The 26,515-nt window shown below is 38.3% G+C and overlaps 1 protein-coding gene across 3 annotated transcripts; it reads left to right on the top strand.

Moving 5' to 3' along the window:
* Positions 1-576: 576 nt before the first annotated feature.
* On the top strand, positions 577-21,091 carry CTCFL (CCCTC-binding factor like). Of its 3 annotated transcripts, none has more exons than XM_084645543.1 (11): positions 577-654; positions 1,191-1,760; positions 3,073-3,307; positions 5,486-5,656; positions 6,153-6,286; positions 8,268-8,388; positions 9,399-9,548; positions 11,650-11,810; positions 14,216-14,398; positions 17,327-17,450; positions 19,637-21,091. In XM_084645543.1, exons 2-11 carry the CDS (start codon positions 1,200-1,202, stop codon positions 19,792-19,794), a joined length of 1,998 nt encoding a protein of 665 aa, XP_084501669.1. In that variant the 5' UTR covers positions 577-654; positions 1,191-1,199; the 3' UTR covers positions 19,795-21,091. The 3 variants fall into 3 exon arrangements, with proteins under 3 accessions (XP_084501669.1, XP_084501668.1, XP_084501667.1); XM_084645542.1 differs by having other exon boundaries at positions 601-675; XM_084645541.1 differs by lacking the exon at positions 577-654 and having other exon boundaries at positions 1,124-1,760.
* Positions 21,092-26,515: the final 5,424 nt, after the last annotated feature.

Raw genomic sequence — 26,515 nt, forward strand, 5'->3', positions numbered from 1 at the left:
CAGAATCTCAAAGGTCCTGACTTGTACCGTCTCTGGAAATTGAAATAAATTAAACTATCTTTGCTGTGCATGGTTTTCCGTGTCTGTTTCTTGGGCCAGTCTCATTCATTTCCTTAGCTCCTGAATGCTATGGTGACACAGGGACTTTCTCCTACGGGTCAGATTGCAAATGACATGGAGATAGACTCTCCACCCTACCCTGCCAGTACACTGCGAGGGGGGCTCTGGCACCGGGCTTTTTCCATCTTGCCCCTCGTGATGGAAATGAAGTGGAGGGGGTTGGTTCCCTCCTCAGGCAAGAGAGCTCAGGCCTCAGTCCCCGCTGCTGGAGGAGGGAGCCGGGGATCTCAGGCCAGTGGAGGTCCCACATGTCCCTGCAGTGGGGGAAGGAGTGAGGTACTTAAGGGCGGCCCCTTGCTCCCTTGCAGGGGTGAGGAGAGTGTGTGTGGGGGGGTCCCAGTCCCTTTGTAGTGGGGGAGGGGCTCTTCTCGTCGCTCCTCCCGCGGGCCTCGGAGCCCGCTTCGCGGCCGGCCGCGCAGTCACGTGCGCCGGCCGCGCGCCCGCTCTGCGCTGCTCCTGCTCTCCGCAGAGCCCGCCGGGCCGGCCGCTGGGGGGAGAGCGGGGCCGGGGGCCGGGCGGCGGCCGCCCCTGGAGGTCGGGGCTGGAAGCCGACGCGTGAGGGCTCCCCGCGCGGCAGCGGGTTTCGGGGGGGGCTAGTGCAGCTCCAGGGGGATTGTGGGGAAGGGCAGCTGGGTCACTAGGGGGGTTGGTTGGAGTGGGTGGGTTTGGGGAGCTTTTGGGGAAGGCAGGGGGTTGAGGAGTAGGGCGGGAGGGAGGTTTCCTGGAGGGTAGCCCATATCAGGGTATATGGGGGGGGGAGTCTGTGGGGATAGGTGCTTGAGGGGTGCCGTGGGGGTGATTAATAGAGGGTGGGGGGGTTATTGGAGGGGGAGGTGCTGTGGGGCTTAAGGGGAAAAGGGCCGCTCTGGAAGGGTCGTGGGGAATATTTTCCCAGTGTGTGGACAGTGGAGGTAGGTTTTGGGGGACCAGGATTTTAGCCAAGGGTTTCTGGGTGGGGGGTATTAAGGAGTGGAAGTGGTGTGGGTTAGGGCAGCGTGTGGAGTTGGTGTGGGCTGAATTTAAAGGCGATGAGGTGCCTTAGTAGCTTTCATTGCTGTCTCTTGGGACAGGTTTGTTTAATGATGGCCTCTCAGGACTCAGCCCTGCCTGAGCTGTTCACCAAAATAAAAGGTGCTGAAAGAACCTGGGACAAGGCAAGAGAAGATGATGGAGGGGGCAAGATATCCTGGGTGAAGGAAAGAAACAGCATCTGTGACCCAGATGCTGAAGGCCTAAATGGAGCCCTTCCAGCCAAGCTGCTGGAAGAAGAAGGAGGAAACCTGGAGTTGTCCCCATCTCCAGTACAGGGTGAAAAGCATTTGATAATGCTGCAGACTGTGCATTTGAAGGAAGGGGAAGAAGACGTCCAGGGGGTCAGTCAGTTGAATGTTCAGCAGCAGAGTGGGGTGCACATGGTAGTACAACGAGGAGCAAGTGTCTTGCAGCCCTTGGTAGTAGTGCAACAGGGAGTAGGTGCTCAGCAGAATCTACCCACAGGTGTAGCAATAAGTATACAGGATGGTGTTTATACATTTCATGACGTGGAGGTGATGCAGATTAATGTTTTGCAAGAAAAAGTACAGGCAAAAGATGAAGAAAACCAGTCCATGGATAAACCACCAGGAATGCTACTGATTAAGGTAGAGATACTGTCAATGAAGATGTGATGGTAACCTTTGGTCTGTAGTGTTATATTGGTAGACTTAAAACTAAAATCTGGTTTAAAAAAAATATAAATGAAAAATAAAAATCATGGCTGTGACTTTTTAAATGAAGGGATTTAGACATATAAATCCCTGAAATGAGTTTTTTAAATCTCAGCCTATATTATTAAAAGGCAATCTTTCCTGTGTACATTACTGACAGTTTATTAAAGCTAAAAGAATGTTTTTAAATATATTTTTCTCATTTCTGCATTATTTGCATTTCAGTTAACTCAGATGTTCATAAGTATGCTGGTAGATTTCTTTTCCTGGTTCTCACACATTAGTATAATACTGTAGTGTTTGGGTGTGAAAGTTGAAATGTTTAAAGCCAAACACAACTAGTTTTCACTTAGAACAAACTATTTGGAAAGTTCATGAAAACACTAGTATTGCTATAAATACTTGGCTTTGTAAATTTTGCTACAAAACTTAAATGTTGGGCCTAAAATACTAGACATTGTCCCTTTCAAGAGATGATGCATTATATTTTATAGTCTTGGGAGTTGTAATGATCACGCTGAGTATTAAAACCTATTTAGTTAAAAAAAATTCAGTTACAATACCTTAGTAACTGCCACATGATGTGGAATTAATACAAATATACTGCATAAATCCTATATTAAATTTACAAAAATATAATTTATAAAAATTACATTTATTTTCCTTGTTTTTTCTTGAAATGTAGGGTCCAAGTAATTATATGAAAAAATGCTGTCAAAAGAAGTTGAAAATATAAACTTTTATAGTCTCATTGCTATAGTCTCAAGAAGAAGGTCTAAAATGTTCTTAAACCTGTAAAGATTCAGGGCCAGGTTTTAAAAATTGCTCAGCACTCAGTAGCTCCCATTTAGGAACTTTACATGAATCTTAACTTTTCAGAAGTGCTCAACTTCCTGCAGTTTCCACTGAGTTGAAAATCTGCCCGCTCAATTTAGATGCCTAAATGACCTTTTTTGAAAATTGGGCCCCAACTATGGGTGCTAAGTGCTTGAAAACTGTGTCCCCCAAAGTCTGTTCCTGTTCCTTTTGAAGTATATGTCAAAACTCATTGATTCAGTAGGCCCAAATCAAAATCCCTGCAGATTATGTACCAAATAGCTAGCTGTAAATGAGAATTAATTGGTGGGTAGTTTATTGTATTCTGCTTGCTGGTACAGATAGCCTCTGCTGCTTTGCCACAAGCATGGTTGGACTGAGACCATTTGTTTTCTTGATGAAATGAAAAACTTCTTATTTTTTAAACTAGATTGACAGAAGTAAAGATCTACATGCAGTTGAAGGTAAGGTCCAGCAACTGCCTCCAAATGAAGAGGGAAGAGAAAAGGACATTTTCAGTGTTGAGAAAGCAAAGATCTTGAGCTGTAAAGCCAAAGATGATATCTCAGTGTCACACTATGAACACAAAGAGCAAGAAGAAGAAGCAGTTATAAAAAAACCTGACACTCTAGAAGCTCAAACAAACACACAGCATAGGAAAAAAGGTAAAAAGTTGACCATGCAGTATTTGTAGCTCATATTTAGAAGACAGATTGAAGACCTATAAGTAACTTCCACTCTTTATGGTTAGATTAAGTTAAGGTTCAAACTACTACTGAAATGTGAAAGAATGAATGAATAACCTTTTCTGACCTTACCTGCTTAGAATTTTTTAATCAGTGTGATGTCACTGTAAAGTTTCAACAGAGAAATTATTCAGATTACTGCCTCAATCATCTGCACTTGGAGTAATTTGGAGTATTTGAAACCTGGCTCCATAGCTAAGGTTCCATTGAGTTTTCCACTTAATGTTGAATGTAAATGCTTAATAATTAAACATGAAGATTTGTAAAATCATTCTGAGATTTGTACTCTTTAGAGCCTTCTTGGTAATCTTAATATTTAAAATCATTGTCTTCTGAAATCCTTAGATTATAACTTTTTCAGTCTCCTACAATACGACAAACTCGAAGGTGAGAAAAACTCATAATTGCACTGAGTGCTTTACCAAGTATAAGCCCAGAATAGGGTAATTCATGGTGGAGGAAAATACAGAAAGCTGTTTGTTATAACTCATCTGCGGTGGGTTTGTTGTGGTTTCTTTTTTTTTTTTTGCTATGGAAACTGATGGTGCTCTGGATCTTCATAGATAACTCCCATTCTCTGAAGCTCCCTTCTTGATTCCCCTGTCGATCCTGGCTTCCCTGTCCATGTGCATCCTGCTTGTCCCATCTAGTTCCCCTGCTACCATACCAGTCCCTCATCCTGGCTGCCTCTGTGCTTTCAGTTTGCTCTCATCTGTGTCTTCGCTTTCAGCTTTCTTTGGTTCTGATAATGGGAGTTCCAGTTCAACAGACCTAGTAAGGTTTGCCAGAGCAGAGTTTCTGTCTGGTGAGCCATAAGAGTTTTCCAGGTGTAGAAGCAGTCTCTGTAACAGTGACAAACTTCATGTGCCCCATGCCACCACGTCTCAGTCCTTAACAGAAGGCAGAGGTGGTTTGCAGGCAAAAACACTTAGCAGCAACAGAGGCAATATAGGATGCAGGAGATTGGGATGGGCAGACAGATAAAGTTGACTAAGAAGCAAAGTTCTTACTTTGCTGGTGAGGCAGGTTTTCTGTCTGCTGTACTTAATAAGATGAATCCCTGATTTGATGGCTCTTACTAGTTATGCCAGACAGTGCCTCCCTGTAGCCAAATTTACAAGATTTGCAGGTTTGGAGGAGCCTGTGGGTGGTTCCAAGAAGAAGTTTTTTGTGTGGGTATGAACTGATGAATAAAATAATGATAAAGTACTTTTGTTTGTTAGTTGAAGTATACTACTATCTGCATGTCCTGATACAGGCACATTAATTCTCTAGAAATATTTGTTGGCTTCAACTTGAATGGTCATCGTAAAGAATCGGCTTGACCCAGACCTGAGATAATGCTTCCAGGAAAGCTGTCTGTATATTACACTATGTGCCATTTGGCAACTCTGAATCTGCTTGAAAGCTGAAAATGTTTCACATTTCCTCAATTTATTTTCTAAAGAAATTCCTTACTTCTATTATGTGAGTTTGCAGGTGTTATATAATCAGCACGGAGTACAGTTCTCTTTGATCACTTAAGGAACCAACATTCTGCTGCATTTGCATTCTTGAAGTTCAAGCAATAGATTAAGAGGCTTTAAACTATAATAGTTTTTTTGTCTATACTTAGCATTTTCAAGCTTTTGAATATGTGGAGAATCATAATTAATCTGCCATTTCTAGGCTTTTATAGTAAGTATAGGAGGTTGTCTCACTAGTTAATGAAGCTGACATCACAGGTGTATTCCACAGGATATAAGCGTCTAGATGAGCTAAATGTTAAAGATACCCTCAAGGGAGGGAGGATTATCCATTGGTGTGAGTTAGACTAGGAGTCGTGCCTCTAGGATTTTGTTCCCAACTGTACCACTAACTCAGTGTATGGTTTTGGATGAATCACTCTAAACTCTCTTTTTATAATAGGTATAATAATACCTTTCTGACAGGCTTAATTTTTGGAAAGCACTTTGAGGTACTCTTATGAAAGACACTGCAGAAGTGCAAAGTATTATTACTTAATCTAGGAGGTTTAGTTAGGAAATTGGCACTATTCTTTAAGTCAGATAATTGTTTTGTGGCTCATGTGACCTAAATATGTCTATATTCTCATAGGGGAAAAGGTGATCTTCCATTGTGATCTGTGCGCATTCACCTCTCTTAGAATATCAAGTCTTAATCGTCACATGAAAACCCATTCTGATGAAAAACCTCATGTGTGTCACCTCTGCCTTAAGGCTTTCCGTACAGTTACTCTCCTGCGTAACCATGTGAATACACATACAGGTATACTTAGCGTGTAAGAACGTGCTCCTTTTACTTGGTGGCATTGAATTTAAGTGATTTAAGTGGCATTGAAATGATCTTGTCTTCGGCCACCAGTCTGCATTCTAAACCCCCCATTGATTTTATTGGGAGTTCCGTATGTAGAGCGGTGACACAACATGGCTTTAGTGTTTATATATAAAATATATAAAAAATAGTCAACAGAACCATCCTCAAGGTGAAATGAATTAAAATATTGAATTCTTGTGCTCATGACCTGATCTGTCTCCTTTAATATCTGTGGGCCTTTTTCTTTCTAATATTTTAAAATAGGTATGTAATACATAAACCTTGCATTCGTAATACATTTATAGTTTTTAAATATTTGCATCTAAAAAAAATTCATATCAATTTTTTATATTAAAACTATTTTCATTAATGTGTAAATGCTGATTTACTACTGAGAAATTACACAGATATGCCTTTTTTAAAAAATCTAAATAATATGTTCTTACAGGGACCAGACCGTATAAGTGCAGTGACTGTGAGATGGCATTTGTGACCAGTGGTGAGCTTGCACGACACAGGCGATATAAGCACACTCTAGAAAAACCCTTTAAGTGCTCAATGTGTAAATATTCTAGTGTAGAAGTAAGTGCAGTACTACTGAATCTCTTTTTTTCTTTTTTGGGGGGTGGGGGGGTGTATGTTTTCAAATACAAAGGCCTGATATCCTGTGAGTTCAGTAGGTTTTTACACAGATGCATAAAATTACTCATGAGCAGAAGTGCTCGAAGGATTGGAAACTAATGGTGCACCTTCATATTATCTTTATTTACCTTAGTTTTACAAAACTCATTAACCGTAGCAGATACACAGGTCAGTAAATGAACTTATGTGGCTACATATGTAAGTTACAGTATTGACACTGAACAACTGGGTTGTGTTGGGGAGATTCTCCTTAGTGCAGAGGGTTTGTGCATTGCTGTTTCCACCGTTTTAACCCCATTACTTCCCTCTACAGAAGAGCAGTGGCCACACAGATAGCGGCTACAGTCCCTGCATACAACAAAGGAGGGCTCTGCACTGATCCCATAGATTGGCATGAAGATTGCCACAGGGGCATGTGTAAGCGGAGGGAGATATTGGATATCCAGATTCAATGGCCCAGAAACTTGTTCTGGCCACAAAGGGCTGAGTTTTCAGCCCCAGGATCCGGCCAAACATTGAGGGAGTGAATTCCATCCCTCCACCTCCAGGTGCCTTCACAAAGCCCAATTAATAAAACTTTCAGAAGTAGAGGATGAATTTCATTATTTATGAAGAAGCCTTTCAAAAAATAAAGACATTTATTCAGAATCCTCACATTTTTATTTTGTCTGCTCACTCATTCTTCTGAGTGAGCTCTTGTACGTTTTTAAGTTAACATTTTCTGTGTTCATCAAACCCTTTTTTGAAAACATACCAACAAATACATTTTGTTTTAATATTTTTTCTAGTTATTTTCTAACAGTAAAAATGGCTGTAGGATCAGGGTCACTGTAAATACATCATGCAGCAAACAGGCACTTGATTAACTTTATGCACATGAGTAGGCTTGTTATAGTCAGTTGTTACTGCTAATGTATAAAATTAAGCACTTGCTTAGTGTTTGTAGGATTGGCATCTATAGTGTAGTTCCGGGTCAAATAAAAACTAGAAAATGCCAGAGGTTCACATGGAAAATAGTAAGCATTCAATCATGCACCTACTTTTTGTGTGCACTGTTTCTGCGGTTATGTTGTTAAATGACTATTAAGTGCCTGACATGCTGTGCCCAAATTGCGACTGCGTACAGACCTTGCCTGTTCCTCTTTTCAAAATATGGTCCCTTAATGCTCCACATGTATTGTGCTAGTAGTATTTAAATCTAAATTGAAATGATTTTTAAAAATATTAAATGTACTCTGTACTTTTCTCTTTTTTTAAGTAAGGGTTTTATTAATCACTTTTTGCTATTACAATATTACAACCTCACATTGAAGTTTCTGAGAGTTTTGCTTGAGTGAGTGCTGAAGAAGCTCTTAGATAGTTATTACTATGCAGTTAGGATTTGATGCAGCACAGACTTAAGCACATCCATGATTTTTACTTGAGTAGTGACGTTGAGTGAGGCTATTCGTGGATTAAATTAAGCATGTATGTAAATCTTTGCCAGATTGAAGCCAATGAGATGAGCAAATATGTTACTTAGTATTGGCCTTTCCATTTTTTTCTCTATATTTTCAATTTTTCTTTGGCTGGCATTTTCACAGCTGCCTAAGGGAGATAGGTGCTCTCATTAGGATGCTTTGAAAATCCTAGCCTTTGTGTATTTGATAGAGGTGTACACAGGGCCAGTTTCACTATTTCCCCCTATATAGTCGTTTTCCCCTTTTGTTTGTGTGGGTCTTCAACGCTCTATGCGGGGAAGGAATATTAAAAATACCCCTAAAAATTGTGATTGCAAATCCACTAAAATTGAAAGGGTGTTTTAATGAGGGTGTAGAACTTGAAATTACTACATTTGTTCTGTAAAATGGATTAGATTTTAAATTGACAGTGTCCCTTTAATATGGGTGGTGTTAAAATTAATTTTTGACTTTTACACTAGGCAAGCAAATTGAAGCGTCACCTTCGTTCACATACAGGAGAGCGTCCTTATAACTGTTATCTCTGTAGTTATGCTAGCAAAGATACCTATAAGCTGAAAAGACATATGGTAACTCATTCAGGTAAGACTTACTCATGTAATGGTTAATATATATATTTTACAGTTTTGGTAAATCTGTAGGACTATATTTTTTAAGCTGACCTCAATCCAGCCTCTGAAATTGCTGCTGCAGTTTTACGCAGACAGTTTTTCACATATGTTTTGTGTGTCACAAGAACATACATGGAAAAATGTTCATGTAAAATTGTTAAGTCTGTTTTTAAAACTACTTTTGAAAATTTGGCCCATCAGATTATAACAATTTTTAATTGTGTTCATTTTGTTTAAACTGACCTTTACTGATATGAAATAAAAAGTTCAATGTCTTCTCTTGTGTGCTCTTGTTTTTTGTGATACAGTTTTCAGTTTTGTATCAGGCCTGGTTAATTTTACATGGCATGTGTCTGACAGTCAGGAGGGTTTACAAAAAAGTAGCTGTCCCAAAATGTGGGCATGACTGTGGCACATCTGTTTCCTAAAAATACAGTCTCTTCATGTAAATTATTTTGGCAAATGAATAACTGCAAATCCTGTAATTATAACTTGCACTATTTTAATATTTATGGCAAAATAACAAAAGTAATTTGTTCCTGCTGTGCTCTCCTGTTTCCTTATGGAATCCCAGTGAAGACAAACAGATTACAAAGTCTGCTTGAGAGCAGAATTTAGCCCAGTTCAGTGTTAGCAATTGTGCATTTTCCTACATTAAACACAGCAGAAAAGAAGAACGAACTAATTAATATTTTAAGTTACATAAATGGCGTTGTACTGTCATTAGTTCTGCTCACAACTTCTGTAGGCTAAAATCCTGCACTAGGATCAGCTCTCAGCTAGTGTGGATCTCTGCACACATCATGCAGTATGTATTGCTACTGAAGTTAATGATTTTCTGTACGGGCACAGAGATTCGTGCTGGTGGATCGCAATGCAGTATCAGGGCCATAGACGTCCATGGGAGAGGTGCGTTTGTATCAAATATATATGTAGAGCTGCTAAGCATATATTATCTAACTTCTCATGCTTTTTTCATAGGAGAAAAACCCTATGAATGTTATGTTTGTCAGGCCAGATTCACACAAAGTGGTACCATGAAAATCCATATATTACAGAAGCATAGTGAAAATGTGCCCAGATACCAGTGTCCACATTGTAACACATTTATTGCAAGAAAAAGTGATTTGGGTGAGTTTGGATTTAAGAAAAAAATGGAATGCAATTGCATAGGGAATTTGGTATCTTTTCTTACTGTTCATAATGCTATAAAAATGTTCTTTGACTTATTTTTATCATTAACTAAAGTATTCCTAGGGAGAAATTATTCATGAATTTCTCCTGCTGAGGGGATGTGTTGCCATCTTGTGGTTGCTATAGATTGGTACAGTTATAACGCTCCACATCAAGAGTTAACATTTGCAAGATTTTATTAAATACCTGTGGCATTAAGAAAATCCATTTTCCAAAGTGACAGCCGTAACAAAAATCTAGGCCATAGATTCTCTACTGCACAGAGTGGAAACTCAGTGTGGCAGAAGGAGCAGATCTTGATGGGACTGTCACAGTTTCCAGATTCTGTTCCAGCCCCAGTGTGAAATAAAAGTGGGTGTCAGACCAGAAATCTGAGGAGCTGGAAATATATTGAATATTTTTAATACACTGATATCCTTGAATATATAAGATCAGCTTGTACATTTGTATTGAATGTTTTTTTAACTTGTGAATTATGGAGCAATTTACAAATGAGACTTCAAAGAGTACAAGGAATCTCATTCATAACTAATATACACTTTATGAACTTTTAATCTTGCGTTCATATATGTTTAGCAGGCAATATTTGTACTATAGAAATTCTAAATTCCTATTAAGCAGTTGTAGCAGATCTGTTTTCAGGTTCTGTAAGATTTATGTGACATGACAGATTATGGTGTACAATACATAGAGATGACCTTTAACTCTTTCGGTCTTTTCCCATCAAGCAGAAAGCACTATATTCTGATGTAGATACCTACATTCTTTATACAATCCATGGATTTTTTTTTCTCACCTGCAAGTAATATCACTACATGCTGGTGTATATGCAAATTTCTGCTTAAAATATCATAAATGGAAGCTGGCTATATGCAGATTAAATTTTCAGTTATACAAACCAGTATATTGCAAATACAAACCCACATGAGTTTCCAAGAGAATTATGATTATACTGACTCTGTATCTGAAACAAGACTTCATTTGCATACCAATAAAATTATAAGTATCCATGTAGTTCACTTGTAAATTAATGTGTTTTAGTAATTTGAAGACCTCATAGAAACCAGATTTTCATTAACAAGCCACCGTATTAGAAATACAACCTATTTGTTATAATTCAGTCGATATAACTGACAGGTTCCAAACAAATTTATACACAAAGGCCAAGATTTTCAAACTAGGAGCTAAGTTAGGGTCTTAAATGGGTACTTAAGTGCCAACCTGATTTTTAAATGTGCTGAATATCCGAAAGTTCCGATTGGGGTCAACATTGCACATTTGTTCAGCTTCTTGTACAAAGGCTCATGCATTCATCACAAGTGTGTGTAAGTAAGTGTGTGTGTGTATGTGTGTATATGTATATATATATATATAATGTGTGATTTGATTAAATATCTTACCATAGTGGGCTCCTGGTGCTTGAATGAGATGGGTTGAGGTATAAAGGGCAGATTTTTAAAGGTATTTGGGTACATAAAGATAGGCACATTTGGAAAACCCACTAAAGGCCTAATTCAAATTGAAATCAATTAAATATCTATTCATAAATGTAGAACTACGGTAGGGCGTTTACTTATCGAATTTGTCTCTGTTCAAAGATTATCACCTAACAAGCACCTATTGATTGTCAAAAAGCCCACGTATACTGCAGGTACCACATTACAATAAATATAATTTGGGGCCAGATTATCAAATATACTTAGGTGCCTAAAGATGCAGAATTATTTCAACGGGAAGTAGGTGCCCAAACTGCTTAGGTGCTTTTGAAAATCCCACTAAGCACGTAAACAGCTTTTGAAAATCTGGTCCTTTGTGCTGCTGCCCCAAAGGTGATGCTAGTAGACTGTTTTTTGGCTCCTGTACAGAGGTAGTAGGAGGCCTGGAAGGTACCTTGTCAGCTTTCTTTCACACAACCCCCCCCCCCACGCCTGTTCCAGGCTATGCACAGATTAGCCTTTTGTCTGAATCTGTGGACATCCAGAAATCCATCTTCAGCTACCACAACTTTTCAATGTAATGATCTGTAAAACTGTTTTAGGCGTTCACTTACGGAACCTGCATTCCTACCTGGCTGTAGCGATGAAGTGCCGTTATTGTGAAGCTCTTTTCCATGAGCGCTATGCTCTTATTCAGCACAAGAAAACTCATAGAAATGAAAAGCGATTCAAATGTGATCGATGCAGTTATGCATGCAAGCAGGTATTTACATTAATTGGAGTGTGATAGCGTATTCACCTAATATTTCTGTGGGGTAGGCTTGGCTTTGGGGATGTATTTGCTTTGATCATAGTTATTTGTTACCACAGTCTAGCTAAAATACTGTGTTTATATTTATTTACAAGATAACTGGTTTATGAATGAATGATAAATTAGTAATGCTAAAAAATCTTAAACTATTTGCTTATGAAAAATCATTCAGACATGATTTGTTCGAAAGTAGGAAATAAGAGCAGTTATTTTCACTGCCATTGTGATAACAAAACATGGTATTTGCATCTTATTTGTAGTATTTAACATGTTACAGAATAAAGGTTTTTCAATCCAAACTGGTATTTATATAAAACAAAATAACAATATACTATAAAAGTAGCTTGGAAGCCATGCAATATAAAATGTCAGGGAAGACTGGATTCTTAGCGTAGGTTATTTTTCATAAGAAGAAATTTGACATAGGATACTGTATTCCTTGCCTAATTTATTTATAGAATTTACATTTTTAATAGATGTACCCCATATCTTACAGATGTTGACAACTCTTTAGAAACTTCATTACACAGCTTTGTTCATACCCTCAATCAGCTTGGCTCTGTTTATCTGGCCTGGCTGAAACAAACTTCTTAGTGGACCTTTTGTTATCCGAATGTATTTCTACATATTTTTATCTCATGCCTATTCTAGAAGAAATTTTCATACATCTAAAAATGGAAGAATTAAATCATGCTATAGGTTTCATAAGTTTTTTGCTATATCAGTAACATAAGGAAACATATTTATCCCAATATATAACCTTTATAGTCTTTGTTTCATTCCTGGATGGTGTGATTAAAGAGTTACGTACACTCTAGACTAATCATTTTACACTATATTTCAGTCCAAAGAAACTTTTATTATTGGATGCTCTGATTAGAGAATTATGTGCAGTCCAGACGTGATGAATTTTCATCCTCTTAAGTTGTATTTAGAAATCTGTCATGTTTAAAAACTGAAATATGTGGCCATGCTCTATGGAATATTTATTTGTTCATAACAGTTTGCTAATGTAAGGGTAATAATGGAGTTAATGTATGTACTATGCATTAGCACAATTAAAATCTTCACCAGCCAAAGGAATAAACATGCTATGGTAGTATAAGTTTTTCTAAAAAGAACTCATAAAAAACACACAGGATTCTTTCATTGACACTGCTGCTCTAAGTGCTTTTTGGACTCTCGTTGGAAAAGTGTGAAAATTTAGTGACTTGTTCTGCCTGTTGATTTCATCACACTCAGGAAGAAACATTAAAATATAGAGAGAAGATAACTAAATATGGATCAAAATCATGGATTCTTAATCAGACAAGCATACTCTGTAGTAGAAAGGGATATTTAACTTTTAAGGCTGGGCTTTTAAGCCCATTAAAACCATCTATAGCTTTATCTTGCCATTGTTCCCCTGAAGAGGGTAACAAAATGTAAAATACTGAGATCTCAGTAATATGGGTTTTCGCATGTGTTCTTTATAACTTCAACAGCTTATTAATTGTAATCAATTTCTGTTGAATTAAAACAACTGTGCCCTCTGAACTCACCAGTTACCACTTGTCAGAGGAAAGGAGGGCACAGGCAGTCTCTTATCTAGTCAGCTGTCCACTTGTCTGGGGAAAAGAGGGCAGGAGGCAAGCCAGACCTTGAAGAGGTTTTTGAAGCTGCAGTATGCAGGTGTGCTTTCTCCACAAGCAGCAGTCTTTTCTACCCTGTTTGTTACTGTTATTAGTCATTCCTTCCCACTGTTCATTACATAGGCACTGATGTGCTAGCATAGACTGTTCCCTTACAGAGTTCCATTTCCTTCAGCACGTCTCCAGTTGCATGTAATGATCCATATCAGTGGATCTCACTGCATCATCGCGGCAATGCAAACACAGCACGGGTGGAGTTTCCAATGGACAGTAGGAGACAAGGTCTTAAGAACCCACCAACTCTAGAAAATAACATTTTAAAAAAATCAAAACGGTTAACTTATTCTCTCATTTTTCTGGAAAGGTTTGTTTTGTTCCAACCATTCTTTAAAACGTTGCACAGTAAAATAATTGACACTCTTGAATATTCTGGTAAAGTGAAAGATTTAGGAAAATATAAACTAAATCTCAGTACTCAGCCCGTAACATCTTATTTCAGGGATCACTGTTCTCCAAGTGATGGTACATGTGGGGTAAAATCCTGGTCCTATTCAAGTCAGTGACAGTTTTGCCATTGACTTCAGTGGGAGCAGAATTTTACCCTACATGTTCTTCAATACCTGTGCTCTGTGAAACAAATTAAGGAAACTGCAACAACCTTGGACTCTAGTTTTTTTGCTTGTCACAAAGTTAGTTATGTTTTAAACATTGTTTTCTTCATTTCAGGAACGACACTTGATTGTGCATATGCGTACGCATACTGGTGAGAAACCCTTCACTTGTGTATGTTGCAGCAAATGCTTCCGGCAGAAGCAGCTTCTAACTGTTCACTTCAGGAAACACCATGATTCCAATTTTAAACCAACAGTTTATGAATGCCCTAAATGTGGCAAGGGCTATTCACGCTGGGTAAGGTATCCCCTTTTAAGGAATCTCAATGGGGAGATATCTTTAGTTAAGTACTACATATCACATTTTTATAAAGAAGCAGTCTACTGGCTGAACTGAATCTTCAGCTAGCTCCTTGATGCAGAGCCAGCAATAGGCTTTTTCCAGATCTCACATCAAAGGGTTAATACATCTGATAATTTGCCACTTTATATAAAAGGCCAGGTGTTTGTTTCAAGAATTATATTGGTACAATGCAAGTTGGGAATTAATAAGATTGAAAGTGCAAATAGTCTGATAGAAAATAAAAGGCAAATAGGAAACAAATGTAAATATCTGGAAAGTATCCTAGATAGGTACCAAAAGACAAATAGAGGAAACTGCGAAAATATGTAAAGTAGAAAATACAAGGAATATTTTAGCAAAGTGAATGAGAGAATAATAATCCTGTTCTTCAAAACCGTATGCTACCAGCAGAATTTGTATCTCAGCCAGCTCCCTGAGCACACAGGATACTGTGTTAGCAACAAGAAGTGTTACTGTCACTGGGACTCGTGATTATAGTAGCTTCACAAGCAGGTCCTACCTTCTTTTTAAATTTGATAGTTTATAAACTATTTTATTCACTTATGAATCAAACAAAGATGGTAGATCTGATTTTAAGCCTACCAGTCTTTATAATGGTCCTTTTAAAGTGGAATTTAAATTTTTTTGCTGGAACAATCTTCAGAAGTTGGCTGTATTTTAAAGAATCCTTATTGAGGTTAAAGGGACAAACCATCCCGATGTGTAGAAAGAATAGTAAATATGGCAGGAGACCAGCTTGGCTTAACAGTGAAATCCTTGCTGATCTTAAACACAAAAAAGAAGCTTACAAGAAGTGGAAGATTGAACAAATGACCAGGGAAGAGTATACAAATATTGCTCGGGCATGCAGGAGTGAAATCAGGAAGGCCAAATCACACCTAAAGTTGCACCTAGCAAGAGATGTTAAGAGTAACGAGAAGGGTTTCTTCGGGTATGTTAGCAACAAGAAGTCAAGGAAAGTATGGGCCCCTTACTGAATGAGGGAGGCAACCTAGTGACAGAGGATGTGGAAAAAGCTAATGTACTCAATGCTTTTTTTGCCTCTGTCTTCAAGAACAAGGTCAGCTCCCAGACTGCTGCACTGGGCAGCACAGCATGGGGAGGAGGTGACCAGCCCTCTGCAGAGAAAGAAGTGGTTCAGGGGACTATTTAGAAAAGCTGGACTTGCACAAGTCCATGGGGCCGGATGCGCTGCATCTGAGAGTGCTAAAGGAGTTGGCGGATGTGATTGCAGAGCCATTGGCCATTATCTTTGAAAAATCATGGCAATTGGGGGAAGTCTCAGACGACTGGAAAAAGGCTAATGTAGTGCCCATCTTTAAGAAAGGGAAGGAGGAGGATCCTGGGAACTACAGGCCAGTCAGCCTCACCTCAGTCCCTGGAAAAATCATGGAGCAGGTCCTCAAGGAATCAATTCTGAAGCACGTAGAGGAAAGGAAAGTGATCAGGAACAGTCAGCATGGATTCACCAAGGGCAAGTCATGCCTGAGTAATCTAATTGCCTTCTATGACGAGATAACTGGCCCTGTGGATGAGGGGAAAGCAGTGGACGTGTTGTTCCTTGACTTTAGCAAAGCTTTTGACATGGTCTCCCACAGTATTCTTGCCAGCAAGTTAAAGAAGCATGGGCTGGATGAACGGACGATTAAGGTGGATAGAAAATTGGCTAGATTGTCGGGCTCAATGGGTAGTGATCAATGGCTCCATGTCTAGTTGGCAGCCGGTATCAAGCAGAGTGCCCCAAGGGTCGGTCCTGGGGCCAGTTTTGTTCGATATCTTCATAAATGATCTGGAGGATGGTGTGGATTGCACCCTCAGCAAGTTTGCAGATGACACTAAACTGGGAGGAGAGGTAGATACATTGGAGGGTAGGGCTAGGATACAGAGGGCCCTAGACAAATTAGAGGATTGGGCCAAAAGAAATCTGATGAGGTTCAACAAGGACAAGTGCAGAGTCCTGCACTTAGGATGGAAGAATCCCATGCACCGCTACAGACTAGGGACCGAATGGCTCGGCAGCAGTTCTGCAGAAAAGGACCTAGGGGTTACAGTGGACAAGAAGCTGGATATGAGTCAACGGTGTGCCCTTGTTGCCAAGAAGGCCAATGGCATTTTGGGATGTAGAAGTAGGGGCACAGCGAGCAGATCGAGGGACGTGATCGTTCCCCTCTATTCGACATTGGTGAGGCCTCATCTGGAGTAGTGTGTCCAGTTTTGGGCCCCACACTACACGAAGGATGTGGAAAAATTGGAGAGAGTCCAGCGAAGGGCAACAAAAATGATTAGGGGACTGGAACACATGACTTCTGAGGATAGGCTGAGGGAACTGGGATTGTTTAGTCTGCGGAAGAGAAGAATGAGGGGGGATTTGATAGCTGTTTTCAACTACCTGAAAGGGGGTTCCAAAGAGGAATGATCTAGACTGTTCTCAGTGGTAGCTGATGACAGAACAAGGAGTAATGGTCTCAAGTTGCAGTGGGGGAGGTTTAGGTTGGATATTAGAAAAAACTTTTTCACTAGGAGGGTGGTGAAACACTGGAATGCGTTATCTAGGGAGGTGGTGGAATTTCCTTCCTTAGAGGTTTTTAAGGCCCAGCTTGACAAAGCCCTGGCTGGGATGATTTAGTTGGGGATTGGTCCTGCTTTGAGCAGGGGGTTGGACTAGATGACCTCCTGAGGTCCCTTCCAACCCTGATATTCTATGATAAGTTTGATAAGCAGCAAGTCATTGAGATTAATTGACCTTTTTTCTAGTTTTCTAAAATTTGTATATTAGAAACTTGAAATGTTTGTCTCTTTGTGTTAAAATGCATAATTGCATTAATACTGTATTCATATGTCTGTGCTTCATTGTCCTATCAGAATAATATGCATAAGCATGCTGAAAGCTGTGGATTGGTGAGGGCAAAATCTGTTACACGCTGCAAAGGAAACAAGGGCAAAAAGAAAAGATGCGACAGACTAAAACATGATGTTAAGCAAGAAGGTAATCAGCTCATAAATTTAGAATTTAATCAAGTAAATTGGAATCAACCAGATATGGCTAAAGCTGTGAATCTCATCCTGTGGTTTAATTAATATTTCACAGTGAGGTTAATTTAAGTGTTAACATAAGATATATGTTTGTTTCAGACACCGTTTTATGTGTGTCAGAAAGCCCAGTCTACTGAGTGAGAGTCATTCCTCAATTATTTGTTCTGGAGTCACCGTTCTCCTGCTCATGCAAGTTTCCTCCCAGTCTCCCTGCCCAGCAATAGTCAAAAATACAGCACTGTTCTTTAATCAAGGAAGATGAAGGCCACAGTGAGTTCTCCTGAGCAGATCAGCGAGTCAGCAGGCAATAGGGACCAAATTGAAAACTCCTGAGTACCACAAACCAAGCTCCTCCCATTTGTGATGCCAAACTAGAATGCTGCTTAGAGTATACTGAGCATATCTTCATAATATGATCATTCCTCTTCTTTACCTTGTGTTTGGTCATCAGAGAAATAGTACAAATGACTATTTTAAACAGAATTGGGCTTCACAGTTAACCTGCCACTGAGATGAGTAAGACAGTTCACACCTCAAAGCTATTGTTTCAGGCTGTCTGCAGGCTTGGGCGGACACATTTGTTTTATTATTTTTTATTTTTAAAATACAGCTATAGGCTCCCATCTAGTACTTTGGGTTCCTAGCCCATAAATTAAAAATCACAAGATGAACAGAAGGATTACCCCTAGATATCTGTTTCTTTCACTCTCCTCAGCAGCCTTAACAAAAGTCTGGAGAGATACCTGGGCTATGGCAGATCAAGGGTGGGGAAGTGAGTTCCCAAACTGAGAACTTCTCAAAGAGAACACCTGCCAGCAGCTCAGGCACCTCTCCTGATGTAGTGTATCACGCTGTGTTGGTTTACAATTTGTTCACATTTTGAAGGTTATCAGATCTTTACAGTCATCAGGGCTATATAGTAATTTTTAAAAAATTTAAGCCTAGATTCTGGAGTACAAGATGGTAGCCAATATGAAAAGGTACTGGCTCATTGATCTGTTGCAAGCTTGGCCAATTTGACTCTTTCTAAGCATGAGTAGGCAACACAGTATTTAATATATTGGCAGGCAGTTCACACTGATTTTTTTTTCTCTGTATGGACAATGCCACTGGGATAACATTTCACATCATGATAATTGTGATGTTGTAATTTTTCAAAGTCTGATGAATACATCTCAAGGTGGGTCATCAGCAGGTGGTTTTACAATAGTGTTCCCTCCACTCCTTTCAGTGGTAAGCCTGCAGTGATTGTGACTGAAGATTTTAAAAGAAATGCCAGTATAGACCCAGACCTAGGCTTTGCTTGCGGTTTTTGTATTTGCAGTACTTACGTTGTGTAGACTTTTGCTGCTGTTGTCTGCTACATGCAGACTATGAATTTTTTTGTGCATCTTCAGCTCTTGGGGTGAGAAATTCAGTTTGCTAAAATTTAAATAATGTCTCTACAAGCACTAGAGAGACAGAATGCAACTACTTCCCATTATTTGACTCTCTCAGATCTTACACGCTAAAGCACTGGGTCCAAATTACTTTTTTTCAACAGTTAGTATTTGGGGCTGAACAGGGACAGAGGAATAGCTTTCCACACACACTTGGAATATTGACTATAAGATATAGGTATATATGTTTGTGTGATTGGCTTCTTGAAAGATCATAGTATCACAAGAAGCTTTGACTCTTTTTTGCTCAGGTTTAAAAATTGATTTATGGTGTCTTTCTGGCTGATGAATAACATGCTCTGCTGCTGCTGTTGAAAATTAATTTAAATTTTTTTAGAGGAATTCCCTCTTCATCATTCTGCCATGGATGTGAGAAGTATGTAAGCCTCCAGTTAATTAATGTCAAGGTCTCTGCTGATTAGTAAATCATTGGTGCTACTCAGTAGCATTGATTATTGCACATTACAACTAAATTGATCCACCAAAGTTGAGAACACAATCACAGCGGTAGCAAGGTGACATTTATAACAGAATGTATTTATCCTCCAAAATTGGAGACTTTAAAATAGAAGATGTAGTGGTGCATTATAGACACTGAAAATGTTTTTTTCCCCTACAGTGAAACTGCAGAATGGTAAATTCATTTAGTATTTAATTCTTTCTCTCGTTGACAATTATGATGTTTAATTTTTCTGCAAAGCTGTTGACCTGGGATCATTCCAAGATGTTTCCTTTGTGAACACGGAATGCTGTGCCAGTGAGATTGTCCCTGTCGTATATGGAATAGAAACAAGTACTCCGAGGGAGCAGAAAACAGAAATGACTTGTGAAATGATCCTCAACATGATGGACAAATAATACAAACACAAGTTCTGATTTCCATCGTTAACGTACAGAATCTCAGTTTGTATACTAGTGCAAAGTTTGTAAGCATGTTAAGGGAAATAAGCTGTAGAAGGTATTGGTTTCTGTAAAAGTTGCTAAAAAGTTGTTAGCTAAAGTTACATGGAAGCAACATATGTTCTAACATGTTCATATCAGCGTCAAAGAAAAACAGATCTTAAAACTAGGCCATAGAAAAAAAGTAGGTTGAATTTATTCAATTTACTTGTCATTTTTCTTCCAACTTTAGTTACAGAATTACATACAATTTTCAAGCAGATTTATTCCTCAGTAGCTCTGTGCTCCTGTCAGATCCAGATCTGTGTGACCTTCCGCTTGTTTGCATTTACCTCATGGTGAGCACATTGTGAAAGGCAATATTATTCTGATGCAAAGAACATAGCTAGGTCTTCTCTCTGAACACTAAAGATCTCAACAAATCTGTACTGTTTTACCCTAGTATAGTATTTATCTTTATATAAATCTGAAAACCATGATATGCAGCCAGATACCCTGTCATTAAGTTTATTGTAATGTTATTAACTTTACAATATATATATACTTTTAATCTCTTAATTTTAAAAAGGACACTTCTTCTATAACATAACAACCAAGCCTCAGAATTGGGTAAGCCCTTGGGCAGATTCTCCTCCCATTTAACACCAGTTGTACACAGGTGTAACTCCATTGATTTCAGTTGGGGCATTCATGCTTCCCACCAGGGTGGGAGGAGAATCAGACCCCTTATTTTTTCGTTGATTATTAGGACTTTTATAACCACTTTGCGCTATAGTGTGAAAAGCTTTAGTAGAGTAGTAAGACCATCAGGTGGCCTGTGATTGACTGTTATCTAGCAATTTTCATTTTCCTAACTGTTTTCTTGTAGTTTGCTTTTTGAATAGCTATCTTGTATGTAGCTACATGCATATGACTGTAAGAATGGGTTTATACTTGGGACTTGATCCAGAGCATATAAAGGTCATTTGAAAGATTCCCATTGACTTAAATCACTTTGGTTCAGGCCTCTAATAATGTATGCTTGTGTTTAAAAAACATGAAAAGTATTTTAACAATGTTCATGGGACATACTGTATGTAAAAGCAATGAAATTCTAGTCGTTCTAGCTTTTTACCAATTTGTTGGAATCCCCACTTTTATACCAGTCTTTCTGCTTAGTCTTCATGACAATCACAAATAGTACCATTCATTGTTGTTGGTTACAGTGAGCAAAACCAATTTTTGCATTATTCACTCATTTTTACTTTCATTTACAAATAATATTTGAAAGCATTACCAAAATATCAAATATATACTTTAAATATATACTAGCATTTTCAGTGAAAACATGCTTTTTAAAACTAATTTTAATGACAAGTCATAATGAATAAATTTTATTTTCATTTAAAAAAAACCCAACATATATTTGATTTTCAGATGTGGAGTATGTTATATATCTGGATTGTTTTTATGAGCGTTACAAATCCTGCTGTCTTTACTCAATCAAAACATCATCATTATAACTTCAGTATGGGTTTTGCCTGAGGAGAAATGCAGAATTTGGTTCACTTTATTTGGCTGACAGCCTAATTCTAATGTTTAAAAATATTTTTACACAAAGCTAGACATATTGTAAATTCAAACTGATACCCCACTTATATTCTGCATGTAGACCTAATTATGTACTATAGGTTTTTAATTATTCTTTTAACAGTGCTTTTGTAGCCATGACAATAAGATTCTTCTGTGTTCTGTGCATTCCAGGTTAACTGAGTTTAAGTATTCATATCTGAAAGAACACTTAAATGTTTTTGTTACTTTTAAGAGGTTAATACATGCATGTTTATTTTCAATTAATACACTGTTACGAACTTTATCCCGTCCTTTACATGGCAGGTATGACTAGATAGCTTGTAGAAGCTACCCTACTTCAAAATAAGGCCGATCCTGTCATGTGCTGAGACTCATTACCATTACAAGTGGGAAAGCAATCTCACCCTCTTGTGCACCAACACACATCTAGGAGTTAATGGTGGTGAGCAACTCACCAAAGGCACTCATCATCTTGCAGACTGGAGTACCCAAATTAACGAGATATAGAGTGATGCATGCTACCACAGGACAGGATCAAATCTTTAAACAACTACTGATATAACTACTTATTACAGTATTTACGGCTTTGATAATGCAGTGCGATACCCCATCCAGTTTTGTAGTGTAAGTAATTTAGAATCATTGGGAAGGCGGTGTACTTGAAACAGTTAACCTTGCTAGTTTGTTTAACCCACGTTCCATAATAACAATGTTATGTGGCTGTTCAGATTCATAGTCTGTGTTCATATTTTATGGCAGTTTGTTTAATGATAATGTTTATCTATTTCTAATAAGCTAATAGTTAATGCTGATTACTTAAATTACCTAACAAGAACTAGGTTTTAAGAATGGTTTTGTTCCTATAATGAAAGTGTGAATGGTATTGTTGGCCTAGCATGCACTAACGGTAACCTTCTTCATCTGAAAATCAGAATATTGGTTTCGTTCTTCAGAATTCATAACAATGTTGTGTAAACATTTGACCATTTTCTGTGTATAAACTGTTTATTTTGAATCAGAGTAATTTGGCTTTCTTCTTATCCTAAGCCAGAAAATCAAACTGCTTGAAATAAAAGATATTTTCTCTTATTTGTGAACGCAAAGTAGTTATCATTTAAGCCATTTAGAAATTGAAAGTAATGTATGCTTTTGAAGATAGAAAGATAGTACTTTGACCCCATGAGAGAAGTCTGTTCCTAATTGGAGTCTTTTGCCATTCAATATAATTCCACTTTTCACTGAAACCAGTGGTGGTTCTGTCTGAATAAGAACTACAGAATGCAGGCTTTTAGGTACTTTTGTACCTATGACTTGAGTCAGGTTATGAGGAACAGTTTACAAAATGCTAGTTTTGAGGGTATCTGATCAAAAAGCTGTACATAAATATGTGGATTTTAAGACAATATATGGATATGATCACAGCAGTAATCCTAAGAAGTTAAATTGATCAATGGTATTTAAGAGGCCAAAGGAAAAATTATTTTAAAAGTTTGATTGTAATGCTTTAATGGTTTAAATATTGTCTTATATTTCTTTATTTTGTATTTTAGTGTATTCCCAAGGAGCTATTGAGAAAACTTGTGGTGTCTGTTAACAGTTTTTTTAGGTAAAGGGCCTAATTGTCAAAAGTCACATTTAATTTTACATTTGCAGTTTTGTATTTGCAATCCCTTCTGAGTGCAAATGCTAGAATTTAAATGGTAGTTATTTGATTTTCAATTACAGATGTGTGCATCTGCAAATCAGGTAGTTTAACCAGCAAAAAAATTCTGTTCCCACAAAATTAGACTATTTTAAGGCTACTTACAAATTCAGTCTAAAAAGCGTAAAGACTTTTTGTACAATTGTCTCAACAAAAATTGGATAGAAGTTGGGAGTTACTTTTACAAGAGAGAGAGAGTTTATTTGTTAGGGGGTTTATGATATTTTTATCCTGTTGGGAATGACTCCTGCACCAATATTACAAATGCTAATCCCTACATTAGCAATGCAACATGACAGAGCATCAGAAAAATAATTTTTAGTGGGGCTAAATGTGAGGCCACCATCTAACTTCAAGCAGTTGTAATAAACAGAAGTAGAGCATTTCTATGTAAGAGAGAGTAGAACACTTAACTTCTGAGTTTTCCTCCACAAAAATAAGGAATAGTCTTCCCTTTAAATATTTGATGGCCTCTATGCAGGCATGTAGAACACACATCCAATGGACTTAGGGGAGCAGGCGGTTAAAAGAAAGTTGTGTGTGTGTTTTAAATTGAGCACCAAGCATAAAATGTATCTGATACCTGGAAGCATAGGTGCTTCCAGAGCTTTAACATATGAAATATGAGGCAGCAAAAATAATAAAATATAGAACTGGCCATCAGACTTGAAATCTTCCCCAAACAGATATATAACCCATTTCAAATAATGATGTATAGAAAACTACCAAATCCTACTGTCAGAAAAATGACAGTCTGGGGATGTATCTGTTCGAAAATGTGAACTTCTTGCACAACAGTGATGAATTAAGCGCTATGCTGTGAATTGGCATTGTGATCGAAGTAATAACGACAGTTTCCTTAAGATGGCAGTCTAAGTTCATTTATTTGGTCATGCACTAGGTGAAAGTCTTAATCAGGTAAATGTTAGGGGTTCTTCAGATTTTTCATCTTTATGTTGGTTTAAGTGTCTATGAAAGCTGCAGCAGGAGTTCTTTGTGGCATTTTGCCTTGAGTGGGCACAGTAATTCCAGGTGTGTCTAGGAAGTGTGGTCACTGCACCACTCTGGGAAAGGATGTGGAGTGCACAGCTCACGTATGCTCCCACTGAAGAGCTTGCAGTAGCATGAAAACTGGAGCTGCCCTTCACCAAAGGAGAGCACTGCCACTGTGCTGGATATCTGCATGTCCGGATATGCAAGGGGGAAAAACTTCTCTTGCCCTTATGTGTCCACATGCCACAGCACTAAGAATTTATGTAAAGCTATTTGTCAAGAGTAAGCAGTGGGTCGAGAGATAGTTAACCTGTGGAGCTCATTGCTCCATTATCACTGACACAAAGAGTTTACTAGAATTTTAAAAAAGATATGGGTAATGAGGTAATAAAAATAATGTATAAGGGATATAACCCCCATGCTTCAGGCCACAAGCTAACCCACTAACTGCCTGGGGGTAGAAAAAAACTCTGTAAATGAGTAGGTTATTCCATAATTGTCCATTATGTGGTTCCTTGCACATGCCTTTGAAGTGTATGGCAGCTGATGACGAGATACCCAATTAGATGGAACCCATTTAATTCAGTGCCTCAATTCTTATAGTCCTATATTTACTAAGGCTTAATAACTCTCAACAGTGTAAAAATACTGAGAGCCTAATTCCCAACTGTAGAATCCCAGTTGACTTCAGTGCAGTTACACTGATGTAAAATTAGAGTAATGCAGACATTCAAGGGTTAAAGCACCCCTTTAAAATTTGTTTTTTGCCTAGAATGAAAATGTTTGTTCATGTTCATTGTCCCAGAGCTGTATATGTGAAGTTAGCTCCTATATATATTTTTTCTTTAGAATCAGCCATAAACTGTTTTACACACACCTTCTGTTGGCCTCCATGGGATTTTCATGCATAGAATTATATTGCTCTAAGGTTTTAATATAAGGTTTATATTAATTCAAATCTTGCATTTAGTGATTTATTAAATAAAGAAGAAGTAGCTTCGTCGTATTCCCTAGTAGATATTTTTCAGCATTAAAAAACTATCACACAATTAAGCATGATTTCCTTTCTGTAAAAAAGGAACCCAGGACTAGATAGGGACATGACATATTTAAGTATTGAAATTACTAAAACTGTAACTTTGTATTTTATTACATCTATGAACCTATTTTACCTGTTTTTCATAAGCATTTCTTCTAACAAAGAAGGCAGATAATATTTAGCATTTATACATTGTTCTACCTCTTCAAAGCCCTGAACGAGCATTAACTAATCCTCACAACACCCCTGAGATGTAGGTAGTGCTGAATCGAACCTTTGGCCAGTGACAGTCTTAAATTGTCCATAGCAGGTGAAATGTGGCAGGTGGATCGTTTTAACATGTTACATAAAACTGTGGTTGAAAGAGAGTACAGAACAAAGACAAAGAAATGAAGTAAACTAATTTTATCAGAACTAAGAGGACTGTTAATTAGGGGTTCAAAGCTATGAGCGAAGAATCAGTTTTGTTATAGCAACAGACCTTATGGTGAGGTGAAGTGTACACATATCAACCATTGGCTGCTTGCTTTGATTTGAGAGTTTTGGATGGGACAAAGTTGCCACCTCTTTTAGGTATTTATTTTCTGTGGAATACTTGGCAAACTACTCTGCACATAGCGTGAGAATGGAGCAGTGTTGCCACGTGGGGATGCAGGGTTTTACCATAAGCCCTTCTTTTTCCTGATCCTAAAAGATGTCCTGACCAGACTAGATGAGGAGAGGGAATCAGGTGATATTCATCTCCATGACTGTGCCCTGAGCAACTCCTGATATGTGAATCTAAGGTTCCTGCTGCTCCCCTCCTCTTGTGTGTCAGTTTCCTTCCCTATTTTATATCTCTTACATCTTTCCTGTCTCTCATTTTTTGCTATCTACTTAGTGAGAGTTTGGCTTAACCAAATAGGTTCAGTGCAAAACTTTGCTGTGATTCCTCTGGCTAGCTAAAAGTGATGCTGTGTGTTGTGCCTGTAGCTTTCTGACAACTAAAGTGCAAACATGACAAACCAAAGCTGCATTTTATCTTTTTGCTCTTCAGTGCCCAGTCCCCTTTGTGTACGCTTGTCTCTTTTTGTAGAACAAGCATGGAAAAGAAGCAGAGGCCATAGTTGCACTGATATCCCCAGGATTGCGACAGCAGGTCTATCTGTCATGAATATAAAAATTCTAGCAACTTCTGTACTTTAGTGTTCCCACATTGGTTGCACAAGTGGAGGGAGAACTCCCAAAATCTTACCCTAAAATAGCCTCCTTTCCCTTTTCCCCCACATGGATAGGTAAGATTCTCTGAGATTCTCACACAAGGTTTTTTCCCTTTCAAAAATGTCTGTATGGAAAGAGAAGGAAGGGAGATTACTAAAATGAAGACTGGCTTG

This window comes from Lepidochelys olivacea, assembly GCF_965140295.1.
Source record: "Lepidochelys olivacea isolate rLepOli2 genome assembly, chromosome: 13".
Taxonomy (NCBI): domain Eukaryota; kingdom Metazoa; phylum Chordata; order Testudines; family Cheloniidae; genus Lepidochelys; species Lepidochelys olivacea.